This window comes from Schistocerca nitens, chromosome 11 (genome assembly GCF_023898315.1).
Source record: "Schistocerca nitens isolate TAMUIC-IGC-003100 chromosome 11, iqSchNite1.1, whole genome shotgun sequence".
Taxonomy (NCBI): domain Eukaryota; kingdom Metazoa; phylum Arthropoda; class Insecta; order Orthoptera; family Acrididae; genus Schistocerca; species Schistocerca nitens.
The window spans coordinates 121,460,052-121,476,124 of NC_064624.1; the positions used below are offsets into that span (position 1 = coordinate 121,460,052).

A 16,073-nucleotide genomic window follows, 5' to 3' on the forward strand; every position below is an offset into this window, starting at 1 on the left:
ACTTACATATCTGGTGTGCACGAATGAGCCACTCTGGTATAAGCAGCCTACATGACAGGTTGTGGATGCACAGTCAACCAGTGGAGAGAAGATTTTGAGAGAACACGAGTAATTGTAAATTAATGTCATTTCAATAGAAATCTGAACAGGAGAGAATATTAGAGTAAGTCGAACCCAGGGTTAGCTTAGGGAGTTCGTCAAATGTGAATGAAGTGTGGAATTGGGCGAGAAATTGTAGTCACAGTTATTAAGAACGATTTTGGATATGATGAAGGAATGATCAATACATAACAGCAATAACAGCAAGCACGTTATGAGCACTGGCTAACTCAAAGAGAACTGTAAAACTTTGTGAGAGGAACTGTGGAATGAATGCCAATTAGGCTATGCAGCAGAGCCAGTTTTCTCTACATTTAAACCACAATAATGTCAGTGTTCATTTAAACTCTGTATAGCTTCAAGAGACTTTTCCATGATTTTTTTATATTTTTGTTAGGGAATGATACGCAGGAATAATAGTTTTTTATAAGGTAGGTTTCACTAGGTGCACGATTACAGACTAACATGATGCATGTAACTCGGGCATAAATCTGTCCCATAGTGCTGTCATTAACTATCCAACCTGACGCCAAACATTTCTGACAGAAATCAAAGTGAAACAACTTTATAATAACCAATACTGCAGCAAGGCCTTGCAGAATTTCCATAAAGTCGTGGCATACAAGCATTTTTTTTGACATTTCCTAGTTTAGATTGCTGATGTTTCTGTAATAAACAATATAAACATGAAGTATTGCGTAACTGGTTATTCTACCCCTCTGCCTTTGCTATCCACACCACCATCTGATCGTAACTGGTACTTTCACAGTACACAGAAATAGTGTATTAACTAGAGATCCAAAAAATTCACATATTGCAATAAATGAATATAGATGCCCATTCTGCCTCAAAATGCAAAACTACCTACTAGACGCTATTTCACAGCAATTGTGTCCAACTGTACTATTTTATGAGTGTGTGTTTGAAATGGTCTTTATTTTCTGCACATAAATACAGTATAATCTCACTTTTACGTTCCCAGAATTAACATTTCCCCGCCGTTTAAGAAATTATTTATCGGTCGCATCAAATTTCCTATGCCCACAATATTAATTTGCACCTGATTTTGCGTCAATATATTTATAATTTTCCCGTGATTTATGCATTACAAAAAAATGTTTGTGGCGAAAATACGACGCTGGCATAATGTTGGCCGTCCAGTAGTGTTTACAAATATTAATTGGTTAAGTTTCTTGACACCAGTGCACTCTATCAAGCGGGTACACGATTAAACTTTGTAACAATTCGTACCGTATCTCCTGCCGCTGCCCAGCTCTACATGGCGTGGTGGCTGATGGGAGTATATAACTAGGTGCGTTCGAATGAAGATATCGTAACCAATCACAACCATTTCCAAACTGTCTCTAGTGTGCAAATACAGTTTTGTGATTGTTGTAATCATCGTGACACGTTTGTCGAACCATATTTAGCATGTTTTGGTGTATGGCCACGTGGAGTACTAGTTGACACTGTCATTCACATTGTGTTGCTCAAATGTTTTTAGTGTAAACACAGCGCCGGTTAGGTATTGATTTCATGCTGAGCAAAATGTGTTTCGTGAATTTATTTTCATTGACAAGTGCAGTATTTATGTATGTATTTTTTGTGATGTTACACAAACAAACATTGAGAGTGGTAGAGTGTGTGTGTGTGTGTGTGTGTGGTTTTCTACATAACTGATGAGGCACAGTACCTGGTAACCTCAAAAAGACGCAGAATAACACATATTCAAACACCATACAAAACACTTATTTACATATTTGCACTTGACAACAAGGAAAAAACTCTTGAACTGCATCATGCTAAGCAGGAAAAAATATTTAAATAATGAATGACAGCTGTAGGCTTTCCAAAAACATCGATTATGATGTTTGAAATTAAGTCAATCATTCCCACTTCCCAGACAGTTATCAATTCCAGTTATATCAGCAGTTTTTACTAGCTAATAGGCCTTTATTATATACTAAAAATAGTCACTGACAAGTCTTTTGATGCCTGTTATGTACATACACCATACATAAAGTGCAAGGGGTTATCCTATACGTAACTTTCACAGCTTAAAACATTATTTCCAACATTTTACATTTTCCCGCATTTTACACTATTTTTTTTTTTGAAGTCCCTTGAAAAATGTAAAAGCAAGGTTTCACTGTATTGAAAATGTAGCCAATTTTCAGTTACTTACATTGCACATCATTTGGTGAAGAACAATTTGGAAAGCTAATGTGCATACAAATGTGTTTGGAAAATAAAAAGTGCAAGAACACAACAAAGTGTCAGTGTGTTCAATGTTCTGGTGGCACACCAATTGTGGCCAGTAGAGTGGCCTACATAAGACACACACTGTGTAATGCAACATGGGGTTCTGCCATGTGACCTAGCACCTTAGAACAAAGAAATGCATACATTTGTCTTCCAACTGAAGTTCAAAAGTTGGTACAGTGCAGGCACATTTAATGTGGCAGTTTCCGGTGCTGGACAATTTGAACTGTGGTTGTGTCAAATACTGGGAGAGGTTGGGACTGAACTACATTATTTATGAAACTGCCAACCGCAGCAAGCAATTGCAGGGTAGCTCTTACTGAATGCTTTGTGTTGCGCATTGCTTCTTGTTTTCTTTTTTATTTTTAATGACTGCAGAGACTAATCGTGGGATGTCACAGAGTTCGGGTATGACCCTCACAACACCCGAAGGGATCAGCAATCGGCAATCGTAGGCCAGTTCTGCTTTCCTGGGAACACAGGTGTTGGTTGCTGCCCTGCAACAAGGAGGCAGGACTTCTTTCTTCCCACTGCTCTTCTCCCCTCTGGTGGTCAACAGTCTAGTTTGTTTACATTCATGGCAACTGACAATTTATTGTGTCCACACACCACAACCAGAAAAACAACAACTATCAACGTATTCTGACTACACCAAAATCCTTCCTGTAACTTGGGACTAGAATAACTTTCGTTCCTACTTCACGACAAGTGCCTTGTCAGTTCAGTAAGTAGGATTTTCAACTACGGATTGTTCGGCTACGAATGTCCATGAAAGGTCAAACTCTATATTCTACAGATTTTGTGATTATCAAACTGGGTGGGAAGAGAAAAATAATGATAAAAAACACAGATGAGAGAAACACTAAGTTCACCTCAGTGAAAATGCTGCCACTTCACAACAGGAAGTCATTTGCTGAAAGCTTAAGTAGATCCAAAAGAAGAAAACAAAGACCATTTCAGCAAAAATAAGTCTTGAAGTTTTTACAAAAGCAGACACTCCAGTCAAAAAGCTTCTCATTCATCACTGAGGCTTTCTCTTCAGGTACGTCGCGTGGCAGCCTTTTGAATTTATAGCTCTACTCATTTCACCAATTCGACTCCCTCACACAAATCAACTGCCTAGAGTCGACCCACAGAAGTGGACTAGCATCCCAGCCTAGTGAGAAAACCACATAACAGCCAACAGTCCGCTTACCATCTGCATCTGGGAGATGAGCTGGGCAACGGGGTTGGTCGCGGACACGGGCTGGGGTTGCGCGGACGGGGGCGGCGGCTGCTGCGCGGGCTGCGGTCCCGGCTGCTGTTGCGCCGCGGCCACCGAGAAGAGGTCCACAATGGACGGCGGAGGCACCGACACGGGGGGCACCAACGGCGGCACACCCAGCATCTGCTGCAGTGCCAGCCGCTCTGTCACCAGCTGCCGGCAGCACCACACTTTCGTACACACACTAATCGTACTGCCTTGTGCAAACACGGTGACTGACTTGTAAAATATTATTATATAGAATAGCCAGAAACAGTACGAAAATCTTGTAAGGGTGTTGCAGGGTAGGTTGTGCTGAGAATCTGTTTCAGAGTTAAATAGCACGGAATATAGGCAATCGGGCCATTGTGCACACAAATTCGACTGGCCCACCAGATACAATCAGTTTCAGTTGCTCTCACAGCATAGAGGACAGAGTACGAGATGGCCCAGCCACTGGCTCAGGATCAATTCTTACTACCGTCCGATGTACAATTTCCGTATCGTTTACCCATTCCATTTTAAGAAACCGAACAAAGATACAACTGGCGACACCATCTCTCGCAGGCCGCACAAATTTGTGCACGCAATGGCCCGATTGTCTAACTTAACTCTGAAATGGTGCAATGTATCAATTTTTTTTCGTAACAACTATTTCCCAGACAACCTACCATTTGTTAAAAACAAAGAAAATGGTGGATACTAAATACTAGGAAACTAAATTATAAATAAAATAAATTTGTAATACATAAGAGAGTGTGTTGATTTATAGGTGGGAAAAACGAAAAGAATGAGTGCTGTAAATACTTCAGCTTTGAGGTGAAGTCGTCCTTCAGAAGTAGAAAACGCACACATTCACACAAGAACAACTCGGACACAAACAGCTACTGTCTCCGGGCACTGAGACCTGATTCTTGTGGCGTCTGACGTGAGCAGCAATCTAGTTGGTGTGGGCAGTGGAGTTAAGGAAGAGGTATGGAAAAGGGAGAGAGGGAGTGGCAGGGTAGGATTGTGGGAAGAGTGCTGCCTGTGTGAGAGTAGGGAGTGTGTGTGTGTGTGTGTGTGTGTGTGCGCGTGCGTGTGTGTGTGTGTGTGTGTGTGTGTGTGTGTGTGTGTGCGCGTGCGTGTGTGTGTGTGTGTGTAGGGGTGTGATGAGAACAGGGTACAGCTGCTAGTAGAACATCGGGAGGCTACACAGAATGGGGGTGAGATGTGAGAAGTAGAGGAGAGGAAAGGACTATGTACGTGCATCAGCAGGACAGGAGAGTGGAACCAGGTGAAGAGAGAGAGAGGCAGTGAAGGACAGGGACTATGGACTATGGAGGTTGAGGCCAAAGGGGTACAGGAACAAAGGATACATTATAAGGCGATAACCCAACAGCATCATATATATATAAAAGCTGGTGCTGCTGGGAAGAATCCAGATGTCACATGCTGTGAAGTAGTCAAAGTGAAGCATACAGTACTGTGCAGTAAACACGTGGTCCAGCTGTGTGTCAGCCACAGTTTGGCGGTAGCCATTTGTGCAGATAAACAGCCTGTTAATTTTTGTGCCTACGTAGAATTACTGCAGCTAAGTTGGTAGATCATATGGCTGCTTTCACAGGTGGCCCAGCCTTTGGTGAAGGAGATATCAGTGACATGACTGGGGTAGGTGTTAGTGAGAAGAATCTCTCATCTAGGTCTATTGCAGGGGATATGTGCTACGAGGCAATGGTTTGGGAGCAGAGGTGGAGTAGGGACAGATGGGATACTGGGTAGTACCTGAATACCATTGTGGGAAGGTGGGGAGGATAGTGGAGAGGGTCTCTCTCTCTTTTCAGAGTATGATGATCTCTCTTTTCAGAGTATGATGAGAGATACTCAAAACCCTTTCCATCGTGGACTTGAGAGAACTACTACACATAACAATATATACTTGAATATGTTACACAGAAGCTCATGCCAAATTAACAGGTCCTGAGTACCTCCCTGAATATCTTCACTTGTACTTTTATCAGTAACTGTTTAACATATTCAAGTATATATAGTTGTATATAAAAGTTCAATTTTTAATGGGATGTAAGATGCTTTGTACAGCGGAAGCAGCGACGAAGTGGAAGTCCACAATACCACACATCTCCCACTGATGTACTGCTGGAGGGGATACCCTAGCCCGCGAGCTGTCAGATGGCAATTAATTTAAGTATGACTACAGATTAATATGGATAAATATAAGCACACACAGAAGCATAAAGAGAATGGAATGAACGACACTTTCACCAGTACCCTCCACCACACACTACTGAAAATACACACTACGCAAAATGAATGTAAATACAGTTGTATTTGCAAAGTTCTACATATTTACATTTTTTAAACAAAATAATACTATACAATATAGAACTGTGTGAAAGGTGAATGATAATTTAACTTGAGAAGCTTATCAAATTTTTCACTTTAATGATCTCTTGTTGCTATTTTAGATGTCAGTCTCACAGCTGGGTGATACATCGCGAGAGAGGATTCACATGTGCCTTATCAATAAAACTTTGCCATACATCTCTTTGTATGCAAAGTTTTCCAGAAGGTTTACCCGATTTTAAACAGTTATTACTATTCACACTTGGCATATGTCCACGATATTCTGTTTTTAGTGTGTTGACAAACTAATCAAGTTTCCATGGCAGTACGTTTCAGTTCCTGGGAGTGCCACTATCACGTAAAGCATAAAATTGTGGCAGCCGTGCACAAAAAAGCACAATGTGTTGTCTGGTTGGCTGAGACAAACTGTCTAATTCAGTGCAGTGAATGTTCAGAGCAACTTGTGGGAAACCAACCACTACCAGATGCCATGTCAATTAAGGCATACACGCAAAATTGTTTAGATGTGGCTGCACGTGAAAAGAAAAGCAGTGTCTGACCTTCAATGTCTGCAGACATTGGTGAGGACATTCGGACAGTGTTTACACAATCACCATCAAAATTAGTGAGACAAGCATCATGTCAGCTCAGATACAGAAGTCCACCATAGTGCACATAGTACTATGCAAACAGCTGCAACTGTACACTTAAAGAATTCAGATTTTTGAAAAACGGAAACCGACCAAACTGAACAAAGAGGAAAATTGGTCAATAGTGTCTAATTCCATACTGATAAGGCATTTTCTAATAAGAAAACTTTCATTTATGTGGCAGTGTAATTACACATAATGTGCGTATTTGCGGTAATGAAAAGCCAAGATGCGTGTGAGATTGTATAACACAGGGGTGGGCAATAATTTTGGCCCGGGGCCCACTTTGTGGAAGCAGGTTTACAAATGGGCCGCACCTTTGAAATGATTACATGCATTAGCTAACTTTGCATTTCAGAAAAGGTATAAACTGGCATTAGCAGGTGCTTGTGGCCCGCTATTTGGCCACATCTGATGTTAGGGATAAACTGAGAATCAAAGCTGATGTAAGGGGGGTAGCCTGACAATGTATGCTGCACACCAATGCACAACAGAGTCACAAGCCCATTTCTTTCTATGAATCCAGTACACGGAAATCCTTCAGAACATGCTCTACGCCAGTGTAACGCAATACCATGTAACGTTTCAACTAGGTGGAGTACAATCTGGGCAATATGTCCCCGGGAGCCTTAGGATGAAGAATCTCCATATCACAGTATAGTAAGAATGGTTGGATCCAATAAACACCAAGATCACCAGACACTACTGTTAAGACTAATGTAAATGTCACACCTGTAGCGTAATCATACCTCGCACAAACAAATCATTCAGACAGTTTGCAGTGTGACACTCAAGAGTGATGTGGAGTATTGTTTGGATATTTTATGTACCACCAGCAGTGCTCACACAGAGTGCATTAAATGAAATTACATTTGACTGAACACTTTATGATTGTATGCATTTCAAATATCATATCTGCATCAATGTTATTTATAAGGCTGTGACCACTGTAAATCAGGGTAAATTTTATGGGACACCATGTATTATTGGTTGTAATGAAGCAGCAGAGGCAGACATAAAACAAGAACATAAGCATTAGCTTTTGGAAATACAGCTTTCACTTGGAAAAATAAATCAATAAATTTAAGACTGGCAGATGAATCAGTAATTAAGTGCCATAATTGTTTCTTTAATTAGGCCGCAATTATCAGAAAACAGCATATAAGTCTAATATGATGCACGAGAAATCCACATTATGTCAGCACTTTACAGAAAGATATCAGATCATAATGTGATGTGAATGCTGCACTGAAAACATCGGTCTGTTCCAGTCACCGAAAATGGAAATGCAACAATTACTGTGTGGGAAGCTGATAACTTCCTGTACGGGAGCTAATGTAATTTGGGTTCTTCACATCATTTTATAAGTCCCCTTTACATATTGACAACTCAATTGAGGGAACAGAGGCTGGTCTTTTTAGATGTACAAATTTTTATCTAATACAGCCTAATTAAAGGAAAAATTATGCCATTTACTTACTTCCTAGACCTAGTGTCTACAGTCCTTACAAAATTAATACGAACAGAGTCTGCCAAAGATCTCACATAAAAGGAGACACCACAAGATTTTCTCCTCTTTTTCAATTTCACTGTCTTTACCTCGACTCGAGGCCCTGACATAGTAACTAAATAGGCTACTCCAATCGCCGAGACTTTCGTGGTCACTATTCGGCAAATTGCATGGTAGTGTCTGCCTCAGTTCTTCAGCTGATGGCTGTCTAAGTGAAATCTGACATTTCCAGCAAAAATTGTCAGTATTCTTAAAGAACTCGTGCTGGTGAGGCTTCGGACCATCAATCAAACTGTTGTCACGAAAATAACATGAAACAGACACTTTCAGGCCATATGTGAACACTGTAAATGAAAAGATGCTTCCACAACCAGCTGAATTTCGAGACCTTATTTGTATTACTGTAGTTTTGGATGTTAGACAATTTTCAAATGCTTGAAATGAATCAAATTGTGTCTACCCATAGGTTTGTGCAAGTTACGAAGTGTATCATAATTTTGAGAACACACGACTGGTCAAAGAATCAATCAAATAACCAAAAAGGTCCTCTCCTTCCTCAAAACAGTTGAGGCAGCAACACAACAAAATTTTAATGTAACATGAATTTTCACTTTGCAGGGAACTGTTTACCAATTTTAAATGTCCCGGCCGATTAAAGTTGTGTGCCAGACTGGGACTCTAAACTGTGACCTTTGCAGCTCATGGGCAAATGCTCTACTGACAGCTATCTGAGCACAACTCACAACCCACCATCACAGCTTTATTTCCGCAAGTGTCTCATCTCGTACCTTCTGTGAAGTTCGGTATGTAGGAGATGAGGTGCTGGCAGAAGTAAAACTGCGAGGGCAGGTAGGATAGTTCAGTCGGTAAAGCACTTGCCCACAGAAGTTACAGCTCCCTCGTTTTGAGTTCCGGCCCATCTCACAGTTCTAATCTGTCACGAAGCTTCAACATTTTAATGCATTAACCCATACTACTACACAGATGAAAATAACTCTTAATCACTTTCACTCCTACAGAAGTGGTATTCTGCTGCCACTAATCTAACAATATCCTGGTCCATACATATGCCACACCCATTTCAAACCGCTTGCCACATGAGTCTTTTCTATTTGGAAGACCCAGGTGCAAACCAGGTACTATAAACACACGCAGCACTTCCTAGCCCAGTCCCATCCCAAGTTCACATTACCTTCTCCTATCAGATTCAGAACCACCTGCGGAAGGAGCCATGTTACATAACAGCTCTAATGTAATGTATGCACAGTATTATATCTGAATAAGATCAATTAGCTGCCCACCTGAGTGAACTGTGCCCTAGAACACGAGTGAACTGTGCCCTAGAACAGAGCAGACTATTTAGCGGAAGACTATCGGCACAACTCAATTTCAATGATTTCTTCACAACCTGTGCCGACTGGGTACCCTCCCTTCTCAGATTCTCTCAACTAACTACGCAGATGGGAGTTATCTGCAACAATCCTCCATTGCCATAATACTTCTGGCACAAATCTTCGATAACACACTCATCCTGCACACACATCCTTTTCTCTGCAACCCCCCCCCCCCCCGTCGCTGTTCCATAACCCCTGAGATTATATATAACAAAGATGATGTGACTTACCAAACGAAAGCGCTGGCAGGTCGAGAGACACACAAACAAACACAAATACACACACAAAATTCAAGCTTTCGCAACAAACTGTTGCCTCATCAGGAAAGAGGGAAGGGGAGGGAAAGACGAAAGGATGTGGGTTTTAAGGGAGAGGGTAAGGAGTCATTCCAATCCCGGGAGCGGAAAGACTTACCTTAGGGGGAAAAAAGGACAGGTATACACTCGCACACACACACACACATCCATCTACACATATACAGACACAAGCAGACATATTTAAAGTTTGGGCAGAGATGTCAGTCGAGGCGGAAGTGAAGAGGCAAAGATGATGTTGAATGACAGGTGAGGTATGAGTGGCGGCAACTTGAAATTAGCGGAGATTGAGGCCTGGTGGGTAACGGGAAGAGAGGATATATTGAAGAGCAAGTTCCCATCTCCGGAGTTCGGATAGGTTGGTGTTGGTGGGAAGTATCCAGATAACCCGGACGGTGTAACACTGTGCCAAGATGTGCTGGCCGTGCACCGAGGCATGTTTAGCCACAGGGTGATCCTCATTACCGACAAACACTGTCTGCCTGTGTCCATTCATGTGAATGGATAGTTTGTTGCTGGTCATTCCCACATAGAATGCATCACAGTGTAGGCAGGTCAGTTGGTAGATCACGTGGGTGCTTTCACACGTGGCTCTGCCTTTGATCGTGTACACCCTCCGGGTTACAGGACTGGAGTAGGTGGTGGTGGGAGGGTGCATGGGACAGGTTTTACACCGGGGGCGGTTACAAGGGTAGGAGCCAGAGGGTAGGGAAGGTGGTTTGGGGATTTCATAGGGATGAACTCCACATCCTTTCGTCTTTCCCTCTCCTTCCCTCTTTCTTGATGAGGCAACAGTTTGTTGCGAAAGCGTGAATTTTGTGTGTATGTTTGTGTTCGTTTGTGTGTCTGTCGACCTGCCAGCACTTTCATTTGGTAAGTCACATCATCTTTATATATATTTTTCCTACGTGGAATGTTTCCCTTTATTACAAAGATGTGTGACTTACCAAACGAAAGCACTGGCACGTCGATAGACACACAAACAAACACAAACATACACACAAAATTCAAGCTTTCGCAACAAACTGTTGCCTCATCAGGAAAGAGGGAAGGAGAGGGAAAGACGAAAGGATGTGGGTTTTAAGGGAGAGGGTAAGGAGTCATTCCTATCCTGGGATGACTCCGAGCACTATGGGACTTAACATCTATGGTCATCAGCCCCCTAGAACTTAGAACTACTTAAACCTAACTAACCTAAGGACATCACACAACACCCAGCCATCACAAGGCAGAGAAAATCCCAGACCCCGCCGGGAATCGAACCCGGGAATCCGGGCGTGGGAAGCGAGAACGCTACCGCACGACCACGAGATGCGGGCTCCAATCCTAGGAGCAGAAAGACTTACCTTAGGGGGAAAAAGGGACAGGTATACACACACACACACACACACACACACACACACACACACACATACAGACACAATTTGACTAAAAGGGAACAAAGTTGTAAGGAATGATTCAAAGCTTCTACTTCTGATGAGTTGTCACCTTCAGTCCTAAACTGTTTACTTCAGAATCTGTGTAGTAGTACGGGTCAATACATAAACATTTTATTACGTCACTAACATGACTGCCTACTGAAAAAATCTTTGTGGTTATTTGATTAATCCTATGAGTAAGCATGGTTTCTCAAAATTACTATAGAAGTCTCCCCCCCCCCCCCCCCCCCTTGCACTTTGTAATTTGCACGAACCTGTGTGTTGACTCAACTTCCCAGTTCAAGAGTTGGTACATAACCAAACATCTGTGGCTGCAGTAATACGAATAAAGGTTACAACTTCAGTCAGTTATGAAACCAAATTGTCATATGTAAAGTTCATAGTAGCTGAGGACCTATAAACAACAAATATTGTATGTTAATAGCCTTTCTTCAAATTCTTTCCTCCAATTTGCTCATAGTGGAATCTGTAACTACTGTGAAATTTTGTCAGTACCCGTACGTGCTGCTGCCGCCCGGAACCAGTATATAACTGTAATGCGAGGATTAGGAATAGCTACCCCAGGCACCACTGCGTGTTAGCTGCTGGTGGGTAGTGGAAGCACAGCCGACTCACCCGCCTCTGCTCGATGGGGGAGAGTGTGGCCCAGCGGTCCGACTGGGACAGCTCGCCGATAGCCGCCTGGGCTGCCGCGTGCACCGCCGCCTGCTGCCTGCAACACGCCAACCAGTGCCCGTCACCCTCAGGGCCGCCCGCCTCCACCTACCGCCACCTTCCACACGACTCGAGAGAGACGTAAAGGCTTACGCACGTGTGGACGTGCGACACACTCTGGCGGCTGTCACCGACGGCTCGTGTAGTCGACAGTTTGCGGACTGTCGACTGCACGGACTTTGCTTCCGATCGCAGACACGGGAAGGACAGCTGTGTCAAACTCGCTATAAATTATCGGAAATCCTCGCCGAAAATCGCGAAGAGCACTGGAGTTCTCAGTGGATTTTAAGGGGCTTAAAATGACAACCAGTCATGTTTAAAATATTCCATCATCCTATGTAGACCACCTCGATAAGCCACAATGTCATTAAAAATGATGGACCCGAATCATTTAATTTTTGAATCACAAAATGTTAAGCAGATATGAATAATCTATATTCTAATAGAACCTGCAATTTTTAAATTTTACAAACACGTTTAAAAAACTTTCCTCAATTTGTTTCACACAATCGTCTGATGGCCAATGAGTCGTCTCCTTAGAGATATCAAGTTTGTTGAAATTGCTTGAACCAACTGCTGAACAACTTTTTCCAAACTCAAGAGACTGTAGAAAACCTTACACTGCACAGTATCAGCCTTTCTTAGAACAGACACGAACTGGTTGTCTGCTGGTGGAGGCACTAGTGGTTGTTTACATGACAATCAGCCTTTTAACCAGTGGTAATCAAAAATTTTGACCCTCCCTCCCCCCCCCCCCCCCCCAACAGCGTGAGGATCATTGAGATATAAGTCATATGAGAATGAAATGCAGACTGATTAAACTAGGTCCATCTTTTTTAATAACACAGAAGTTTTAAGCGGAATGAATGGATGCACGGCCTTCACACAGATATTAAACACAGATATTAAACACATCAAATTTTGCCAACAGCTGCCAATTTTTTTAAATTTATCGTGATTGCTATTTGGAGTATTCCTCTTTTTCAAGTAAAAATCACTATTGGAAATATGTGCAGAGGTATAAATACTAACTGCTATTCTAAACTTCGACCAAGTTTCAGTGGTGTCCAGATCACAAACTGGAATACAAAAAACTGTGTCAAAACAATCATCATAACAAATTAGTATCTCTGTGTTGTCCTGCTCGCTAGCTGGGTGGGTTGAACATTATATTTATGCCTGTGAGCGTACCTACATTTTTATTATTTCTGCTTGAAAATCGAACTATACAAAATTAACAGCCTTAAGCAAAATTTACATATTTAATAACTGATAATATATTTGAATGAGGCAAACCAGCTACTGTATCAGCATCTAACACCAACTCTGATTTCAGAAAGAACTATCACACCCAATTTTTGTGTGTGCACATAACACAAATATGATTAATGGAAAATCTCATATTAAGATGTGAAACAAATACTAACAAAGAGATAGAGGGGCTGGCCAGTACTTACCTCAGCTCAGTACAGCCAATAGATTCACAAAACAGAACAGAAAATTTACATTCCTAGCTTTCGGAACTTTGTTCCTTCATCAGGGAGGAGAGATGGGAAAAAAGGGAAGAAGGGAAAGTGGATTCAGTTACTCACAACCCAGATTATGAAGCAACAGGGAAAGGTAAATAGGGAGGGTAGCAAGGATGGAGGCATGGTTGTCAGAGGGGTAGCATTCATCTCACGTTAGGTGAGGAGAGCCCTGCGTCATAGTGACGTAGGCACGCGTCATCACGAGTTTCACGAGTTGTCCTATCGACTGTTGTGTGCATTCTGTATATATCGACTGTTGCGTGCTTCTTGGATCTGCATTGTTATTTGTTTATGTGCTTTCATTGTCCTATTGTCCGGTGTTGCTAGCTTGTACGTCGTTCTGAACACGGGCTCTAACGGAGATGAGAGAACTTCCGAGCAGATCCATGAAGATAGTCTGAAAGATTTCACTATCTTTCTTAGTTGATTTACAACACAAAGGCAAAATTAAATGGAACTAGATGGTTTAATATTTCCAGCAACATTCGGAATTACTTCGAACTTCAGTTTCTCAGTTTAACGTTTCTGCCCAATTTCTTCCTATTTCACGTTTTTATGTACATGATTTATTCAATATTAATCAGATTGAAAACATGACTAGACACTTTTTTAACTTTCGTTATGGTTACGATTCCTTCATTCAGATATTCGTTACGTTCACGAAACACACAATAACATCCCACATTCTTTGGATTGCAGCTTAATAATTAATTACTTCACTTTTCTGTCCACACAGTTTATGCACGGTTCATCGAATTTAAAAAGAATGACAACGTTTTTTTATTTCGTTATGGCTCCTTCGCTCAGACATTAATTATGTTCATGAAATACACAATAACATCGCAAATTGTTGGGATTACATTTAATAATTCATTCAGCTGGGATGAGCATATCACACAACTCCTGCCACTTCATTTGTACACATGTATTTACATTTAGTTTTGATGTTATCGGTACAGCTGCAAAGATCGATATACATACTCATTTAGTCGATTTAGGTTATTTACGTCACAATGACGTAGCGTTGCGTCATTATGACGTAGGGTTCTCCTCAACTAGTGTGAGTTGAATGCTACCCTTGTCAGAGGGAAGCCAAAGATATTCTACTGTTAAGTAGCAAGGATGGAGGCATGGTTGTCACAGGGAAGCCAAAGATATTCTACTGTTAAGTACTTAACAGTACAACATCTTTGGCTTCCTTCTGACAACCATGCCTCAATCCTAGCTACCATCCCTGTTTTACCTTTCCCTGTTGCTTCATAACCTGGGCTGTGAGTAACTGAATCCACTTTCCCTTCTTCCCTTTTTTCCCCCCTCTCTCCTCCCTGATGAAGGAACAAAGTTCCGAAAGCTAGGAATGTAAATTTTCTGTTCTGTTTTGTGAATCTATTGGCTGTACTGAGCTGAGGTAAGTACTGGCCAGCCCCTCTATCTCTTTGTTAGTATTTGCATAACACAAATATCTAATTTTCAGTTCTAAGTGCTTGTGTAACCTGGCACTTCATGCAGTGGTTGCTGGGAGTACACAAAAGCAACATGTGCCCTTGCAAACACTGTTCTCTAATGGCAGGTCACATATAAAACAGACAAGTTTTTACAAAATCACTTAAATGATTTGACCCACTAAAAATCAAACCATGCTGTTACAAATAAAAGTAACTACACTCATCCACATTATGCGTGTCCCCCATTCATCTAAGGGCCAACCTTCTCGAAAATATCCATTTCTCTTTCCTGAGCAAGCAACTAGTAGTTCCACAAACTAGGATAATGTAGAGCATCTTTACTTCTTCAAGGAGTTATCAAAACCTTTTGAGACTAGCTATGTAACACACTAACAGATGACAAGTGTTAAAGACTGCACACATAAGCATAGGGAGCACCAACGTTCGTAAGCCAAGTGTGCCAAAGACAGCTGGTGTTATTCTGACCACATTTGTGACATCTGCAATTTCAGTGTGAAACTGGGGAAAATCGAGAAGTGTACGCAGATGCTGCGGTCAGTCGTGCCTGGTGCTCGGAGCAGCAAGCATGCTTTGAGAACTGAAGACATCACGAGAATACCATGAGATATCAGAATGATAGGCAACAGGAAAAACACCCAAAAATGACAAAACCGTTCAGCAACTTGTACACGAGGATCGCCTGAGAACAATCCACAACATTGGTGCCACCGTCAGTATGCCATACTGAAAAGTGAAGGCAACTTCACGTGTAATTTTGACAATCATTGTGTTGCTGCGAAGTTCATCTCCAGGCTGCTGACACAGTAGCAGAAGAAACGCCGCGTCAAAAATTGCAGAGAACTCCATTAGCGTGCAGGTCTTTCAGGTCGAGGACCATTAACGGTGACAAAACAGGAGTGAACGGATACGACCCTGACACAAAGCAACTGTCCGAGGGAGGACATCTGGCGAAAATGACAGGAAGTGTGGTGTACGAGAAACTGACTGCTCCACGATGACAACATACCCTGCCCTCGTATTCTTTCTCACCAGAAACTGTATTATCGCTCCTCTACACCCATTCTACTAACCAGATGAGTCTCCTGCAGGCTACGTCATCCTCCCAAAACT

General features: G+C 41.9%; 1 protein-coding gene across 8 annotated transcripts in view; it reads right to left on the reverse strand.

The window, feature by feature from the left end:
* The window catches only part of LOC126212852 (GRB10-interacting GYF protein 2), a 189,384-nt gene that overhangs the window by 85,677 nt on the left and 87,634 nt on the right, over positions 1-16,073 (reverse strand). For all 8 annotated transcript variants that reach the window (XM_049940280.1, XM_049940284.1, XM_049940283.1 and 5 more), the window contains 2 exons: positions 11,870-11,966; positions 3,557-3,778 (listed from right to left, as the gene is read on the reverse strand). In XM_049940280.1, the coding sequence (XP_049796237.1) occupies positions 3,557-3,778; positions 11,870-11,966 (319 nt within the window). The remainder of the gene's footprint in view (positions 1-3,556; positions 3,779-11,869; positions 11,967-16,073) is intronic.